At 42.1% G+C, this 17,026-nt stretch overlaps 1 protein-coding gene across 2 annotated transcripts in view; it reads left to right on the top strand.

The window, feature by feature from the left end:
• The first annotated feature begins 6 nt into the window (after positions 1-6).
• The window catches only part of LOC122553028 (ras-related protein Rab-32-like), a 29,957-nt gene continuing 12,937 nt past the window's right edge, over positions 7-17,026 (top strand). For both annotated transcript variants that reach the window (XM_043696457.1, XM_043696458.1), the window contains exon 1: positions 7-278. In XM_043696457.1, coding sequence (XP_043552392.1) covers positions 59-278 — 220 coding nt within the window. In that variant the 5' untranslated portion in view covers positions 7-58. The remainder of the gene's footprint in view (positions 279-17,026) is intronic.

Raw genomic sequence — 17,026 nt, forward strand, 5'->3', positions numbered from 1 at the left:
GGCTCGGGCTGCCTGTGCGGGAATGCGGAAGCGCTGAGGGCCGCCCAGAGGCGGCTGGATGGCGGACGCTGTGGAGAGCGGTGCCGGGGGCTCCGAGCATCTCTTCAAGGTGCTGGTGATCGGGGAGCTCGGCGTCGGCAAGACCAGCATCATCAAGCGGTACGTTCACCGGCTCTTCTCCCACAATTACCGCGCCACCATCGGAGTGGACTTCGCCCTGAAGGTGCTGAACTGGGACGCCAGCACCTTGATCCGGCTGCAGCTCTGGGACATCGCAGGTAGGAGCCGGGGGGTGGGGGACAGGGACAGGCTGGGTCACCCTGGGGGGGGTGCAATCAAGAATCACGGGAATTGCCTGTTTCCAAGTTCCCTGCTGGACACCAGCAGTGACATGGTTAATCCACGGGGCCCTGGGTTTGTGAAGGATTGCTTTGGGGGTGGGGGGGGGGAAGAGACAAGCGTGTGCCTTCTCCCGTTAACACTGAGACCGGAGCAGCCTGATACAGTGCACACACACACACACACCCGCCCCAGGGTGGGCTGTCATTCAGCGTCTCTCTCCCCCGCCCGACTCTCTGCTCGCCCTGGAATTTCCTGGCCGCCTCTCAGCGCGCTTCCCAGCCCCTTTGCACCCACCGTCTGAATCTTCACCCGCCCCGGCACTCGGGTTTTACACACGGAATGGTCGCGGAGAACCAACTGGTCCCAGACAGCCGACCGGACAGAGCGGTCACCCGGGACGCGGATGCAAAGCGAGGGGTCCACCAAGTTCAGCCGCCTTGCGAATAGAGGCAGCTTCTCTGCCTGTTTCTTGGCGAGGCCTGTACAGTAAAGTGCAGGAGCAAAAGCTCTGGAATCTGTACTGGAAACAACAAATGCGGGAGACCACAACTCACTCTCACTCTCACTCTCTCCATCTCCATGGATGCTGCCTGACCTCCAGCATTTGTCGTTTTCTGTAAAGTGTAAGATTGCCCATGCTCCTTGCACATGGGAATTACTAATACGCCACTTTAGAGTGCATTAAGAATCAATTATCCTAATGTGGGACTGAAGTTCGAACTGACCATGAGGCCAGACGGTTACCTTTTCCTCAAAGATATAACAGAGTCCCTACATTGTGGAAGCAGACCATTTGGCCCATCGAGTCTACACTGACCCTATGAGGAGCATCCCACCCAGATCCATCTACCCTACCACTGTAAACCCCATGCATATTCCCTGGACATTATGGGGCAGTTTCGTGTGGCCAAGCCACCTAATCTGCACGTCTTTGGACCGTGGGAGGAAGTACACACAAATGCAGGGAGAATGTGCAAAACACACATTCAGGTAAAAACAATGACTGCAGATGCTGGATTAGTGGTGCTGGAAGAGCACAGCAGTTCGGGCAGCATCCAAGGAGCTCCATGGATGCTGCCTGAACTGCTGTGCTCTTCCAGCACCACTAATCCAAAACACACATTCACCCGAGAGTAGGATTGAACTTGGTTTCCTGGCACTGTGAGGCAACAGTGCTAACCACTGAGCCACTGGCAATCCAACAGCTTCATAGTCAACCAACATTTTATTTCCAGATTTTGCTTTAGAAAACTGTCTTTTGGGTAACTCCTAAAAACCTGTTGTAATGCCTTAGAAAGCCATTTAAGTGTTAGTCATTGTATAGCACTGAGGTGTATAACTAATAGGTAGAAACTTGTCACTGAGTAACACATATAGTACTGGTGGATGCAGGTCTCACTGTGAGGCAAGTGTGGTTATAGGTCTGTCATGAGTACAGTACACTACTGGTGGATACAGGTCATCAAGGGAGTGCAGGTCTGCCATTGTCTTCTTTTGGCAGCACAAACTCTATACCTCTCCTTGAGCACTATCGGAGACTGAATCAGGTATTGCACAGGTTGGCATCCTTTTGGCTGTGAGTTATTCTCATCCTCCTTCAAGTCTGCCCATACCCACCTGCAGATGACAACTAGCCTTTAACCCTGACAGCTCACCTATGACTGAAATCCTGTCTGGACTGTTGTTATATACAGACTTGACTATCAAACAGCTCTCGGTCAGTCTCTGAGCTGACACCCTAAACTTAAGCTACAAAAACAGATGTTGTTGGAAAAGATCAGATCAGGTAGCATCTGTGGAGAGAAGTCAAAGTTAACATTTCAGGTCCAATGACCCTTGCTCATTGAACTTCTGTTCTTGTTTCTGAATTGTAGCATACACAGTTCTTTCAGTTTTTATTTAGTCTAAATTTGAGCCAATCTGACACTGTGCTGGACATAAACAAACACAAACTATAGGTTGAACTATCCCTGATCATAGTGATAGACTTTGAAGGAGTGGAGTTGAAGAGTGTGTTGCTGGAAAAGCACAGCCGTTCAAGCAGCATCCGAGCAGCAGGAGAGTCAACGTTTCCGGTATAAGCCTTCCATCACGAAGGGGGCTGAGAGATAAATGGGAGGGGGTTGGGGCTGGAGGGAAGGTAGCTGGGAAAGTGATAGGTAGATGAAGATGGGGGTGAAAGAGATAGGTCAGAGAGGAGGGTGGAGTGGATAGGTGAGAAGGAAGGTGGACAGGTAGGACTGTTCAAGATGGTGGTACCATGTTGGAAGGTTGGGACTGAGATAAGGGGGGGGGTAGAAGGGAACCTGATGAGTGGAGGACTGGAAAAGTGAGCCACATAGGGTTGGCAACCTGATGCGTTCCTCCTGCAGTGAAAGTTTTCCAAGAGTGGCCATGAGAGGCATAAAGTGAGTTGCTGGCAAGAATGACCACTGCTCAAGCGCTGGCTCCTTGTCTTGGTCTGATTGGGTCAGCAACATTGGAAATCCACCTGCCATCTTTGATTGGATAGCAAGTAACAAGGCTGAGACTTGGAAGGTGGCTGTCTAGAAAATAGGTCTGCTGGTCTGGCTTCCAGACCTATTTCCAACATTGGTGTTTAAATCCTGTTGCAAGTCCTACACACCTGTCATCTGTGCTTGCTGAGCTATGATGGCTTCAAGGCTGGTAAAGTCACCTAAAATTCTCATGCATATCTCTGAAGGCCTGTCTGTTTTATGCCTATCTGCCTCCCTATGTCTGTAAAATTCTCCAGATGGACACCCTCCAAACTCTATGAAATGCTCCAATTCTGACCCCGTTATGCATTTTCAATTTTCTTTGCTTCATCATTGGTAGCCATGTCATCTGTCCCCAGAATCACCTTTCACAACATCATTGTCTCTATCTCCTGGTTTAAAACGTTCTTTAAAATCGAAGGAATTTTTTTTGCCAAAGCTTTAGGTTCTATGTCCTAATATCTCCTTATGACATTCATTATCAGATTTGTTTGGTAATTGTTCAGAAAGTGCTCTGGACATTTTGCCATTTTAATGGCTCAATATAAATGTAAAGATTGTTGTAAAGCACTGGGATACAGGACTGGTGGGTTCAGATCTGTCACTGTAAAATACATGTGGTTATGGTGGGTACAGTTCTGTCACTATTATTCTTGAATAGAATGCTATCTCTGTGTAACAGGTTGGTATGTTACTGCTGGATTGTTGGGCTTAAGTCTGTCACTGTATAAAACTGGGGAACAGTAGTAGTGAATAACAGTCAGTCACAATGGGCACAGTAGTAAAAAATGCAGGTCAGTCACTATCATTGTCACTTGGACACAGTGCTGTCACTGTGTAACAGCAAAATGTAGTACTGCTCAGTCCAAGCCTGTCACTGCAAAACACTAGCGTACAGTGCCAGTAATTATGCATTCTGTCAGTGTGATGTTGAATAATGGGCTGATACTATTCCATGGATAAAGGTCTATCACTGTATAACAGTGGAATACAGTACTGGTGGATATATTATTGAACACGAGTGCACAGTTGTCAAGTTTATCAATGTATAATGCTGGAATGTAGCATAGTTGTGTCTGTTGGTGTATAACACTAGTTCTCTAACTTTATAACGTGGATGTAGTACAGGTAAATTGAAGGTGCTAAATGTATATTTGTTGAGAATTATGAATTATTTCTTTAAATATTCATCATTGCTCATTACTATCATATTATGGATAATTAGTTTACAATCTATTACAGCCAACCTGTCTCTTACCTATCAGGTTTGTTTAAATTCAAAAGCCAAGCTTTGTTCTTAACTTCACCACATTTAAACTGAACATGTAATTCCATCATCTTATGGTTACTCTTTCCCATTTTACCTATCGCTATGAAAGTCAAGTACTCTGGAATATTTCATGTCAATCTTTATTAACAACAAATATTCCCAGATCAGACCCATCTTAACTCTATTTATGAGAGTAGTTGTGTTTTGTGGTGGGTGGCTAATGGCCTAGAGATGATATTTTTGAATTAATAATCCAAAGGTCCAGGCCAATCTTTTGGGACCACTGGTTAAAGCCCAACTATTGTAACTGGTGGGATTCAAAATCAGTTATTAATAAACCTGGAATTAAAGTGGTATGACCATGAAATTACAGTGTGCTATCACACACATTTCTTCAACGCGAATTGGCTATGATGGAGTTGAAGAATTTAGACCATTATTTGTAGAACACAAACTTTCCTTATCTGTATTGACTATAATGCAATTCCGGTCCCACTAGTTTAAATGGTGCTGCTATTACACAATTTTCTGATAATGCAAGGTCGTGTGGAAACTGAACAATCATGTTACAGAGGAACCTCGATTATCAGATGGGCTCGGGTGGGGAATACTTTATTCGGTTAATCAAATTCTGGATAATCGAATGCCAGATAACATAGTTGAGCCAAGCATCGGGACCTTGTGATCTTGCCGGATAATCCAATATTCAGATCATCGAATGCTGGATAATCGAGGTTCCTGTGTATATCAGAACCGACTGGATCAAATTATTGTACAAATGTATCTTGTTCACTCATGTTGTTTTAGGACAGGAAATCTGGCTTTACCATCCTTCCTTGTTCTGGCATTCATGTCATCCAAGAACCACATACTGTGGTTGACTCGGAACTTGAAATAGTCTATTACATCACTTGGTTGTAAAAATCCACCACAGCAAAGACAAAAAGGAATAAAACTGGATGGAGTACCTGACCTTGACCAAGGCACCAGGACTCGCAATGGCACAACATGCCCTGTCATCCCTAGAGTCGTCCTTACGAATGATTGCGGGCTTGTGGCAATATTTGGAAAGGTGTACTCAGACATGTGAAGCTGCAGGCCTAAAAGTGATATGAACCCCGATGACTTGAAGGAATTGATAAAGTTATCATTTTTATAACTTTAAAATTGATACAAATTAAAATGTGAATTAAACAGGCGAGTTCTGTTCAATAGAAAAAGTACTTGACCCTTAAATAGCAGATATGACAAAGATATCACTGGCAGTGGTGGATTTACTGGCTGTGGTGGTTGTAAGTCCTATCACGTTGCTGACCAGGAATTTTTGTTACTCTTCCCACCTGACATTAGCCTATGGTGGAAGGATTTACAAGTTGATACTCAATTTTGGCCATTGAGTCAAGGTGTGGGAATTGAATAGAGAGTTTCTGGGTTAGCAGTGTAACACTACCCACTATATCAGAGGAGTTCCTTGTCTGTTGCCATTCCTGATTATTTCCTATCCCACTAACAGCACAGTTCCGGCAAATGCTGGAGTACCATGGTGGACAGTCAAAAGGGAATTGCATTGGAAATCCTCAACATTAACTATGGATCCCATGACATCTCTTGGCATCAGGCCAAATATGGGCAGGGAATTCTCCTGCTGATTATCTCCTTCTTGCTTCAGAGCGACTAACATCCAGACCCATATGGTACGGAGCAGCAGCAGAATTATATTCAACCACAATCTGTCACCATATCCCTCGCTCTACCATTACAATTAAGTCAGGAGATTAACCTTGGTTTAACGAATAGTGCAGGAGAACATAACAGGAGTAGTACTAAGCATAACTAAAAAATATCAGGTGCCATTCTAGTGAAGTTACAGCACAGTACTGCTTGCGTGCCAAAAAGCCAGAAGTGGCATGCAGTTGACAGAGCTAAGCAATGTTATGGACCAGGCCAAATCCCCTCAGAACATTTCAAGAAAGTAGCTTAGACCCTATTTTTGCTAGTTGTTTTAAGCAAATGTAACACAGATATTCCAGGAGGGAATCGGTTGGTCAAACCACGTAGTTTTGAAAAAAATAGAATTTATTTGCAAGATTACTGAATGAAACACAAACAAAAGAGGACAGAATACTGAATAACTTAACCTATCCGAAAACCCAACAGACCATCCCAACCTAATGATGCTGTTCCAAATACTTGCAACAATCACCAGAAGCACCCCTTGGGCACAAAAGGTAAAATCAAACACACAGGGTCTTACATCAGAGATGTCAGAGAGAGAGAGGAGCATCAGCCTGTACTTGCTTCTTTGGGTCCAGCAGCTTTTACAATGGCATGACTACTTTCAGTGAATAGCCAGACCAAAACCAAACCAGAGAGAGGCTGAGCTGGGAGAACGGGCCACTCCCCTTTCATTGCACAAGTGTTTTTTTAAACTTAAAAGTCTTTTGCCTGAGGCAGTATCTGTTAGCGATAATCAAATTGGCCCTAAAACCATTCAACTTAGACTTTTCAGAGTCTGTGTCTTTTATGACTTCTCTGGAAAAGAAGGGCCAAGGAGGAAGGGTTTGGAGGGATATGGGCTGGGTGCTGGCAGGTGGGACTAGATTGGGTTGGGATATCTGGTCGGCATGGACAGGTTGGACCGAAGGGTCTGTTTCCATGCTGTACATCTCTATGACGCCGAAACCTTGTGAAAGGAGCATCACCATCACAATAATAACATATCATGGACATGATCAAATCCTGGCTGACCTCGCATTCAGTCGTGAATGGTGGCAGACAATTGAACAAGTAATGGGAGGAGGAGGCCCCCATGAATGATGGGAAGTATGTCAGTGGAAAAGGCTAATGCATCTTCAGACAAATGTGCAAAGTGGGGGATCCATCTCAGCCTCCTCCTGGAGACCCCAGATAACAATTTTTAGCCAATGTCACTCACTTCATGTATTATCTAAGAGGTTTCTGAAGACACTGTTTATAGTGAAGGTTCTTGATAATACCTTCTCGAAGGCAGCTGAGGCAATCGATAAATGCTGAAATCACTCACCATCCCATAAAACAATTAAAATAATTTCAGATATGGTTTCTTTAATTTTAAGTTTTTGAATTAATTTTGCCGATTATAACAATATTCACAAACTCCCTTTTCTAGTGACATAAATTCACCCTTACCTGAACTTTTGGCCTGACGTCCTGATTTAGTTTGAAGCTTTGTTTACCACCCTAGTTATTAAATTTACTACAACATTGTTCCCAGCCCAATTTAGTTGGAGCTTGTTTTAGTGGTGCTCCCTCTGTCCTCAGTACAGAAACCATTGACATCTGAATTGAAATCCCCACCCTCCCACATCACTCTTTTAGCTCTGCATTTAACCTGACAATCTATGATTCTCTATGCCAGTTTATGCAGGTTCAGTAGCAATCCAGAAATATTTGCTTTTGAGGTTCATCTTTATAATTTGGACACTTCCTCTTTTTCCCTCTCCATTACCTTATTTGTTAATCTATATGTATCATTGATTTCTCCATTGACCATGACAAATGGTTTTTTCTTCTTGTGTTCAACACTCTACTCCAGGCGTGAAAAGATCTTCTTAGCATTTCCACTAGACAAGAAACACAGCCTTCAAAACAATTAATTAAGGACGCAGAGAACAAAGCTAGTCCTTGCTATACTATCCCTGCCCACAATCTCATTCCTTTTCACTTCTGCTTTGGTCAATTTTGCCAATCTCCCTGCAGTCTTAGTTACTGCTCAGATGCAGGAGAGCAATCACCTGTTGGACCTAAGTAAAAACTGAAGCTCCTCCACTTCTGAATGTGGGACCTCGTTACCTCCCTAACATACAGCTAAATCTTCCTGCCACTGACCACGATCCAAATCTAAACTACCTTGGGTATCGGAGTAGGGAGGTCATGGAATATTCTGTGCAATTCTTGTCTCCTTCCTATCGGAAGGATGTTGTGAAACTTGAAAGGTTCAGAAAAGATTGACAAGAATGTTGCCAGTGTTGGAGGATTTCAGCTATTGGGAGAGGCTGAATACGCTGGGGCTGTTTTCCCTGAAGCATTGGAGGCTGAGGGGTGACCTTATAGAAGTTTATAAAATCATGAGGGGCATGGATAGGGTCAATAGACAAGGTCTTTTCCCTGGGGTGGGGGAATCCAGAACTAGAGGGCACAAGTTTCAGGTGAGAGGGGAAAGATATAAAAGGAACCTAAGGGGCAATTTGTTTCACACAGTAGGTGGTGCATATATGGAATGAGCTGCCAGAGGAAATGTGGAGGCTGGTACAATTGTAGCATTTAAAAAGTATCTGGATGGGTATATAAATAAGAAGGGTTTAGAAGGATCTGGGCCAAGTGCTGGCAAATGGGACTAGGTTAGATTAGGATATCTGATCGGCATGGACGAGTTGGACCAAAGGGTCTGTTTTCATGCTGTACATCTCTATGACTCTACCGCCTAACCCACCTGGATCGATGTGACCTCAGATTCCAGCAATACAACTCCAAATCCATGTTTCTCAATTTAAGACATTTCCTGCAGAATACTGTTGCCTTGGATCATCATGCTATTCACATTGAAACCTCCTACACTGCCTTTCAAACTATTCTTGTTTTGTTTCAGACATAGTTCATTTACTTTGTTTAAATAGTAAACCAATTAACTTATTCATTTCAAGTTTTTAATTGTAAAATAAGTATTGACAAGTTCCAGGCTCCTGATTCAAACCACTCCTTGAGCTGAGAGCAAAAAAATGTATTAGTCACCCCACCTACTGTGATGTCACGCTAGCAGAGTCACACAGCACGAAAACAGAATGTTCCATCCAACCAGTCCATGTCCTTTATAATCTCAAACTAAACTCGTCCCACCTGCCTTCACTTGGCCCATATCCCTCCAAACATTTCTTATTCATGTACTTATTAAATGCCTTTTAAACATTGTAACTAGATCCGTTTTGTGTAACTTTTCTGGAAGTTCATTCCACACACAAACCTCTCTGTGGGAAAAAAAACTCACCCGCATGTCTTTTTAAAATCTTTCTTCTCTATTTTACTAATAATAAAACTGTGTAGGTTAGGTGAATTGGCCATGCTAAAATTGCCCGTAGTGTTAGGTGATGGGGTAAATGTAGGGGAATGGGTCTGGGTGGGTTGCACTTCGGCGGGTCGGTGTGGACTTGTTGGGCCGAAGGGCCTGTTTCCGCACTCGAAGTAATCTAATCTAATCTAAAACAATGCAAATTAAATTGGGGCATTTTAAATCAGAGTAACAAACAGCATGAAGAACAATTCATTGCAAAGGTGATTACTTGTAACACCTTGGATTTCCTAATTAATTTAGATTTTAAACGGGATTGAAAACAATTGAACATTAAATGTAATAAGCATTAAATAATCAAAGGCAATCATGGGTGGCACAGTGACTCAGTGGTTAGCACTGTTGACTCAGTGCCAGGGACCTAGGTTCGATTCCAGCTTTGGGCAACTGTCTGCGTGGAGATTGTACGTTCTCCTGTGTCTGTGGGTTTTCTCCCACTTCCAAAGCTGTGCAGGTTAGGTGAATTGGCTGTGCTAAATTGCCCATAGTATTCAGGAATTTGTAGTCTAGGTGCATTAGTCAGGGATAAATGTAGAGTAATAGGGTAGGGGAATGGGTATGGGTTGGATACTCTTCGGAGAGTTAGTGTGGACTTGTTGGGCCGAAAGGCCTGTTTCCACACTGTAGGGATCCTATGAAAAGGGAGAGGGGAAATCAAGACAATCAGTATTACAAGAAAAAAGTACTCAGGTCACTTATGGGACGAGAAGCTTCACTAGACCCAGCACGATGCTTCTTAGGACGTTAAACAAAGTTGCTACAGAGATGGTGGATGCACTGGTAGTAATTTTCCAAGAATCAGTACATCGTGGAGATGTCCCAGAGGATTGGATATCCAAGGAATGAAGGCTTATGGGAAAAGGGTAGGAAAGTGGAGTTGAGGATTGTCACATCAGCCATGAACTCATTGAATGGTGGATTCATCTCCTACTTCTACTCCTATGTCTTATGCCTGAATACCAGGCAATAACATCAATTCTGGGAATGTAGTTTGATGTAGAGTGAGTAGATTGAATTGAAATGTTACGCCACACAGTTTTGCAAGGAAAGTGTTATGGTTTTGCAACTGATCCTGTAACAGTTTATCAACAGGCAGTAATAGTATTGCTACAGAGAGTATTTCAAAGGAATGAAATGCACTTGGAAAGCTGATATAAACACAGAATTTGTGAACCATTTGAAGATACTAGGTAAAGGGGTGAAAGTGTCTACTTGTGTGGCAGGGTTATGCTGTAGAGTTCATCATCAGTATCTCACTTCAATCTGAATGAAGAATTCCTAACAAAGCGAAAGATAATTAATGTTTAGAGAGAGAAATATATTTCATCACACACCATCTCTCATTTATGTAGTCTGGTGGTTAAAATTACCTTTAAACCAACAGAAACAAGAATAACTAAATTGGATTTGGTTTCGGCATCAATTTAGTTTTAGAAAGTTACTGTATTAATTGCAGTATTGATTTGCAGGATTGTTGTAAATTTAGATATTAAAGATTGGACACGTTTAAAAAGAAAACGGTATTACTCAAAGTCAGCATAGATTTTTTTAAAAAATAAAATAACATTTGGCAAACCTATTGGAGTGTTTTGAAACTGTGATTAGTAGAATAGATGCAATGGATGTTCCACAACCTACACTCTTTCACTAAAGTTACTTATTTCCTTAACTGTTCTGAATAATTTTTTTTAACTGAGATTAAAAAATTCGGTCAATTCTCCTTTGAATTCTTCAAATGTTTTCCAATTTGTATGTATCTCTAAATTAAAATCATCAATCCTTGATCATTCTAAACCCAAAGCATGCTGACATTATTCAATGTTTTCTCTCTTCTGTCATAAGCCTTCACAATTTAAACGTACCTCCATTGACAATGGAAGAGATTTTGTTATCATCTACTGTCTGACAGGTATTGGTTTAAAATCATGGTTCTGGAAAGACTGACTGAATTCAATTTTAAACCTATTTAAAAAAAAATATCAATACCAATACTACCAAACACTTAAAGATGATAATATATGTGAATAACATACCTTTCATCACAGTGAATACTAATCTTTTGGGATGCATAGACCAAGACTCCTAGATCCCTCTGTATTTCAGAGCTGTGCAATCTGTCACCATTTAGACAATATTTCTTTTTTTATTCTTTCTGCTGAAATGGATAATTCCACATTTTTCCACATTATGCTACTCTACCAGATCTCTGCCCACCTGCTTAACCTATCTACATCCCTTATGTGTATCCTTATGTCCTCTTCACATCTGATTACACTATCTATCATTGTATCAACAACTAATTTAGTAACCATATCTTTGTTTCCTTCATCCAACTGATTGACATAAATTGGAAAAAGTTGAGGCCCTAGTACTAATCCCTGTGACACCCCAGTCATTATATCAGATTGATCAGAAAATGACCAATTTAAACCTACCCTGTTTTCTGCTAGCTACTCTATCTTCTATCTGTGCTGTAAAAACTATTTTTAATTTTTTTTTGTATTTTTGATTGTGGACTGAATTGGGAAAAGGACTGTTTTAAAACTAGGAATTGTGAAAGGGATTGCAAATGAACTGGTGCAAGGAGTCATGTACATACTGCGTGTAATGAGTAGCTGGAGTTATGACTATTTGTCAATGACAAAAGCCATCTGCCTGCCAACAACTATATGATTGGCTTCTGGATGGCTGAACTGTGAACACGACTGCCAGAAAGTTTCAGTCCTTTGAAAGGAGAGGTTGCATATCTCTCTGCAGTAGCCTGAAGCCTGAGTAAAAAAAACCTTCTCTCCCCAGTTGCTGGATGCCATTGCTTTTAACCAATTAGTCAGAGACTTTACAACTTGTGAACCAGTAAATCAGTGCTTACTGCAAGAATGTGAAGACAAGATTGATATTAACAAGTTGGCAAGCAAAAGGATCATCTCAGCAAATTCTGTGGATAGGGGCCTTTGAACTGTCTTCCTACACCAGTAACACCATTTCATTTTGTCAGTCTAGGTCTGTACGTGCATCTGGGGGGAAGTTTATAAGAGGGTTAGAGTTTTAATCAGTACAGTTATAAGTTGGCAGTTCATAGTTGCTCACCTGTAGCTATAATCATAGAATCCCTACAGTATGGAAGCAGGCCAATCGGTCCATCGAGTCTACACCAACCCTCCAAAGAACTTCTCACCCAGACCCACTCTATCCCTGTAACCCTGCATTTCTCATGGCTAATCCACCTAGCCTGCAAATCCCTGGGCACTATGGGTAATTTAGCATGGCCAATGCACCTAACCTGCACACCTTTGGACTGTGTGGAAGGAAACTGGAGCACCCCCAGAGGAAACCCACATGGACATGGGGAGAACTTGCAAACTCCACACAAATAGTTGCCCAAAGCGGGAATCAAACCCAGCTGCTTGGTGCTGTGAGGCAGCAGTGCTAACCAGTGAGCCACTATGCCACCATTTATTTGTAACATATAATAATTCTTTTTTAAGTAAAGAAACCTAATTTATTTTGTAACCTGGGTCTAAAAAGCCAGATAAATTGGAGAATTTTGCACACTTGAGTAAAATTTTTAACTTTTACGATGATCCCCAGTGCAGCATCCCAGTGGAGTGCAACAATGCTTGATATAACCTTAAACCATGATCTTTTACTTTCCACATAACTTTTGATGTGGTTCCTTATCGAATGCCTTCTGGAAATCTACATTCACTGGTTCCCCTCGATGCATTTGTTATTTCTTCAAAGAACTCCAATAATGTGGTTAAACATGCATTCTCTTTCATAAAACCATGGTGACTCTGCCAGATTATCTTACATTTATTATTTTCTAATAAAATGGAACTTTACCTGAATCTAGGGAATTTTGGAAAATTAAAGTCAATGCATCAGCTATCTCACTAGCCACTTCTTTTAAGATTCCTGATGAAGGGCTTATGCCCAAAACATCGATTCTCCTACTCCTTGGGTGCTGCCTGACCTGCTGTGCTTTTCCAGCACTACACTCTCGACTCTGAGCTCCAGCATCTGCAGTCCTCACTTTCTCCTGATTCTTTTAAGACATAGGATAAAGTCCATCCACACCCACAACTTTATCAGCCCACAAGTCCAACAATTTGCTCAGTACCACCTCCTTAGTGATTGTGATTTTCTCTAGTTCTTCTCTCCATTTCATTTCCTAATTTAGAGCTATTTCGTACTCAAAAGAAGGGCTGTGAAATTCTTTAGGAGTGTAACAAGTATATATAGGACTAGGATTTGATTTAATATTAGATTAGATTAGATTAGATTCCCTACAGTGTGGAAACAGGCCATTTGTCCCAACCAGTCCACACCGGCCCTCCAAAGTATAACCGACCCAGACCCATTCCGCTACATTTATCCCTGACTAATGAATCTAACACTGGGCAATTTAGCATAGCCAATTCACTTGACCTTCACATCTTTTGGATTGTGGGAGGAAACTGGAGCCCTGGAGGAAACCCACGCAGACACGGGGAGAATGTGCAAACTCTGCACAGACATTGGCCCAAGGTGGGAATCAAACCTGGGTCCCTGGCGCTGTGAGCCATCGTGCCACCCCACTCTTTGACCTGTATCTATAGTGTTGCAATGAAAGACTTAATCCCACCAGTACTATAACCTCGTGTTATAACAGACCTGAACTCAATGATACCACACCCATATTTATACAGCAAAAACTCACACTTCTATTGTGCTCAGTAAACCACTTAGCTTCTCAGGAGCATGATCAGAAACAAAATTGACATCTACTACTCTATAGATACAGTAGTGGTGCTGGAGAATTGGCAAATTACAGAGGGTTTGACCCTTGTTTACAAATCAAGATAAACCCAGTAAATACGGTCTTAGTCTTGGTAGTGTGAAAACAATTATCCAAAATTAACAGTTACTTGGAAAGGTGTAGGTTGATAGAGGAATGCCAGTGTGGACTGGTTAAGGGCTTATTTGTTTGAGCTTTTTGAATTCAGAGTGTTGATAACGTAATATGGTTGTGTGGTGTGTGTGAAGTTGTAATATGAAAGACGTGTTGGACATAGAAAAGCCCAGGGAATGAAGAGAGCAATGACAACATGGATTCAAAATGGTTGAGGGACAGAAAACATTGAGCAGCAATATTTGCAGATTATGGGAAAAGTAATAGTGGGGTTCCCCAGTTTTTTAAATCTACATTATATCTATTTATTAGGCACTGCCTAAGAGCATGGTGGAACCATTCTCAACCTTTCAGAAGAGAATTGATTACCTGAAGATAAAGCATTTGCAAGTCTAAGCATTTGCACAGAGTCTGCAAGGATAATGTGCCAGCATGGAAATATCTTAAAAATTTTAACAAGCATATGGGATCTTTGGCTTTATCAAGGTTCTACAGTGAAAAAGAAAGGAAATTATGTAAAGTGCTGTTTAAGCTTCAGTTGGAACACTGTGTTCTGTAGGCAAAAGTGAGGACTGCAGATGCTAAAGATTAGAGTCGAGAATGTGCTGCTGGATAAGCACAGCAGGTCAGGCAGTGTACGAGGAGCGGGAGAATTAACGTTTCGGGCAAAAGCCCCTCTATTCTGTGTTGGGTAATGAGCTTTAGGAAAGGTATGAAGGCTTTAGGGAGAGTGCAGAAGAAATACACCTTTAAAGGTACCAGAGATAAGGCATTTCATATTACAGGCCAACCGCCAGAAGCGCAGGTCCGGTTTCAGTTACTTGTGGTTTACCGTAGCCTGAACATGGAAACATTACAGAACCAGGGACCGGGGCTGCCGGGGAGGTAAATTTCCCATTTAAATTAATGATTCACTACTATCCATGGTTTCAGGCTTCTGTGATGGGTTTTGGAACATATCCAGGGAGACTACTGTATGCGAAGATATTGGGCTGGATGTGATAAGACCATAAGACATAGGATAAAATGTCGATCATTTAGCCCATTGAGTCTGTTCCACTATTCAATGATATCAAATTATCCTTGGCTTGACTTTCCTTCCTTTTCCCCCCATAAGTCTTGATTCCCTCATTGATTAAAATGGAGGCAGCTGAGGTCCCAGAGCTGAAAACAGCAGAAGACCCCCATATCAACCAGCATCACACCCCGGATAGACATCATCTGAGGTTGCCATCTTTATGGCAGCCTGTCCCCAAGCGCTGCCACCTCAATCAGCAGTGTCCCCGACATCACCATTAGTGAGGGCAGTGAGGCACCATTGCCACGCGTGACTGCTCCATGGATGATGGAGTGCCCAAAAAAAGAGAGGACCTCACTCCACCATCTCTTTGGTAGGCAGCCTGATTTCACTGGGCAGTCTCCCCTCATAGCTGTTCCCTCTTTTGCTTACAGTTCTGGTCACCATAAGACCAGAAGGATGTGGATGCTTTGGAGAGGGTACAGAAAAGGTTTACTAGGATAATGCCTGATCTGGAGGATTTTAGCTATGAGGAAATTTTGGATAAATTGGTTTTCACTGGAACGCAGGAGGCTAAGGAGTGAGCAGATAGAAGTTTTATAAGATTGTGAATGGCAAGAATAGAGTGGAAAGTTTAAAGTTTTTTCCCAGGATGGGGACACAGATTCAAGGTGCGGAGTTGAAAGTTTAAAAAAGATGTGCAAGCAAGTTTTTCACACAAAGGGTGGTGAGTGCCTAGAACCTAGTGCCAGAGGAGGTTGTGGAAGCAGACACAAGTTTGACCAGGAAGGGAATAGAGGGATATGTATCCTGTAAGTGAAGGCAATTTTAGTATGGAAGGGCAAAATGTGTTGGCATTGGCTTGGAGGGCTGAAGGGCCTGTTCCTGTACTGTGTTTTTGGTGTTTGTTCTCTCTCACCATCTATCATCCCTAACTTGGGCATGACACCATGGAAGATGGGAAATGGCCCTTAATTGACAACTTAATTGGCTCCATTGGGCTTGCACAGTGTAACCGATATGACAACTGTCCTACTGCTCGCAAAATCACATTTTGCCAGGAAGACTGGCTTGATTCTGAAGCTTTACCAAGCTATCTTCCCAGTCATCCCAACTCCCAGGAGAGGCAGGAGGAACTGGGGTTGTTTTTCCTAAACTTCGCTAAAAGGAGATTTAACAGAGGTGTTTAAAATCGAGAAAGGCTTTGACAGTAAATAAGAAGTAACATTTCTGTTGCAGAAGGATCTGTAACCAGAGGACACGAATTTGAGGTTATTGGTTCCTTTGTCAAAGGCAGCTTGAGAGAACATTTTATTGACACAACACGCTGTTGTGATCTGGGAAAACACTGCCTGACAGAGGGAGGAAGCAAACTGAAGGAAATTCTGATTAAAAACTTGAGGACAAAATAAATGGCATGTTTTCTGCAGGCAGAAGACACTTAATGATGGAGAAGATGAAACAGTTTTTATTGATATCTCAAATAGATGGTTGGCTGAACTAAGTTCAGAGTGTGGCTTCCATTCTCCAGTTTGATCTTTTGAGCCCTCTGTAGATTTGTTGAAAGTAGCTCCTTTTATACGCTGTATTTTACCCACATCAAAGGTATTTTTCACAGTTAAAATCTCACAAATCTGATTTAGGAACAGTTTGTTCATGTAAATAGTTCTGAATGTTTACTTCAAAGCTACTTCTCCCAAATAAGATTTTCTGAATTAACTGTGTTTCAATCCTATAAGTCATGGTGTTATTAATCAATAACGTTCTGCACTATGGTTGAGATATGCCCCTACCTTATGTCTATTATACTAAATGCTGTTCAAATCACCTACCTCCTCATACAGGCATTTCTTACAGAAAATATTCAGATGTTTGGAACAGAAATTAACACCATGAGAAGAAT

This window comes from Chiloscyllium plagiosum, chromosome 9 (assembly GCF_004010195.1).
Source record: "Chiloscyllium plagiosum isolate BGI_BamShark_2017 chromosome 9, ASM401019v2, whole genome shotgun sequence".
NCBI lineage: Eukaryota > Metazoa > Chordata > Chondrichthyes > Orectolobiformes > Hemiscylliidae > Chiloscyllium > Chiloscyllium plagiosum.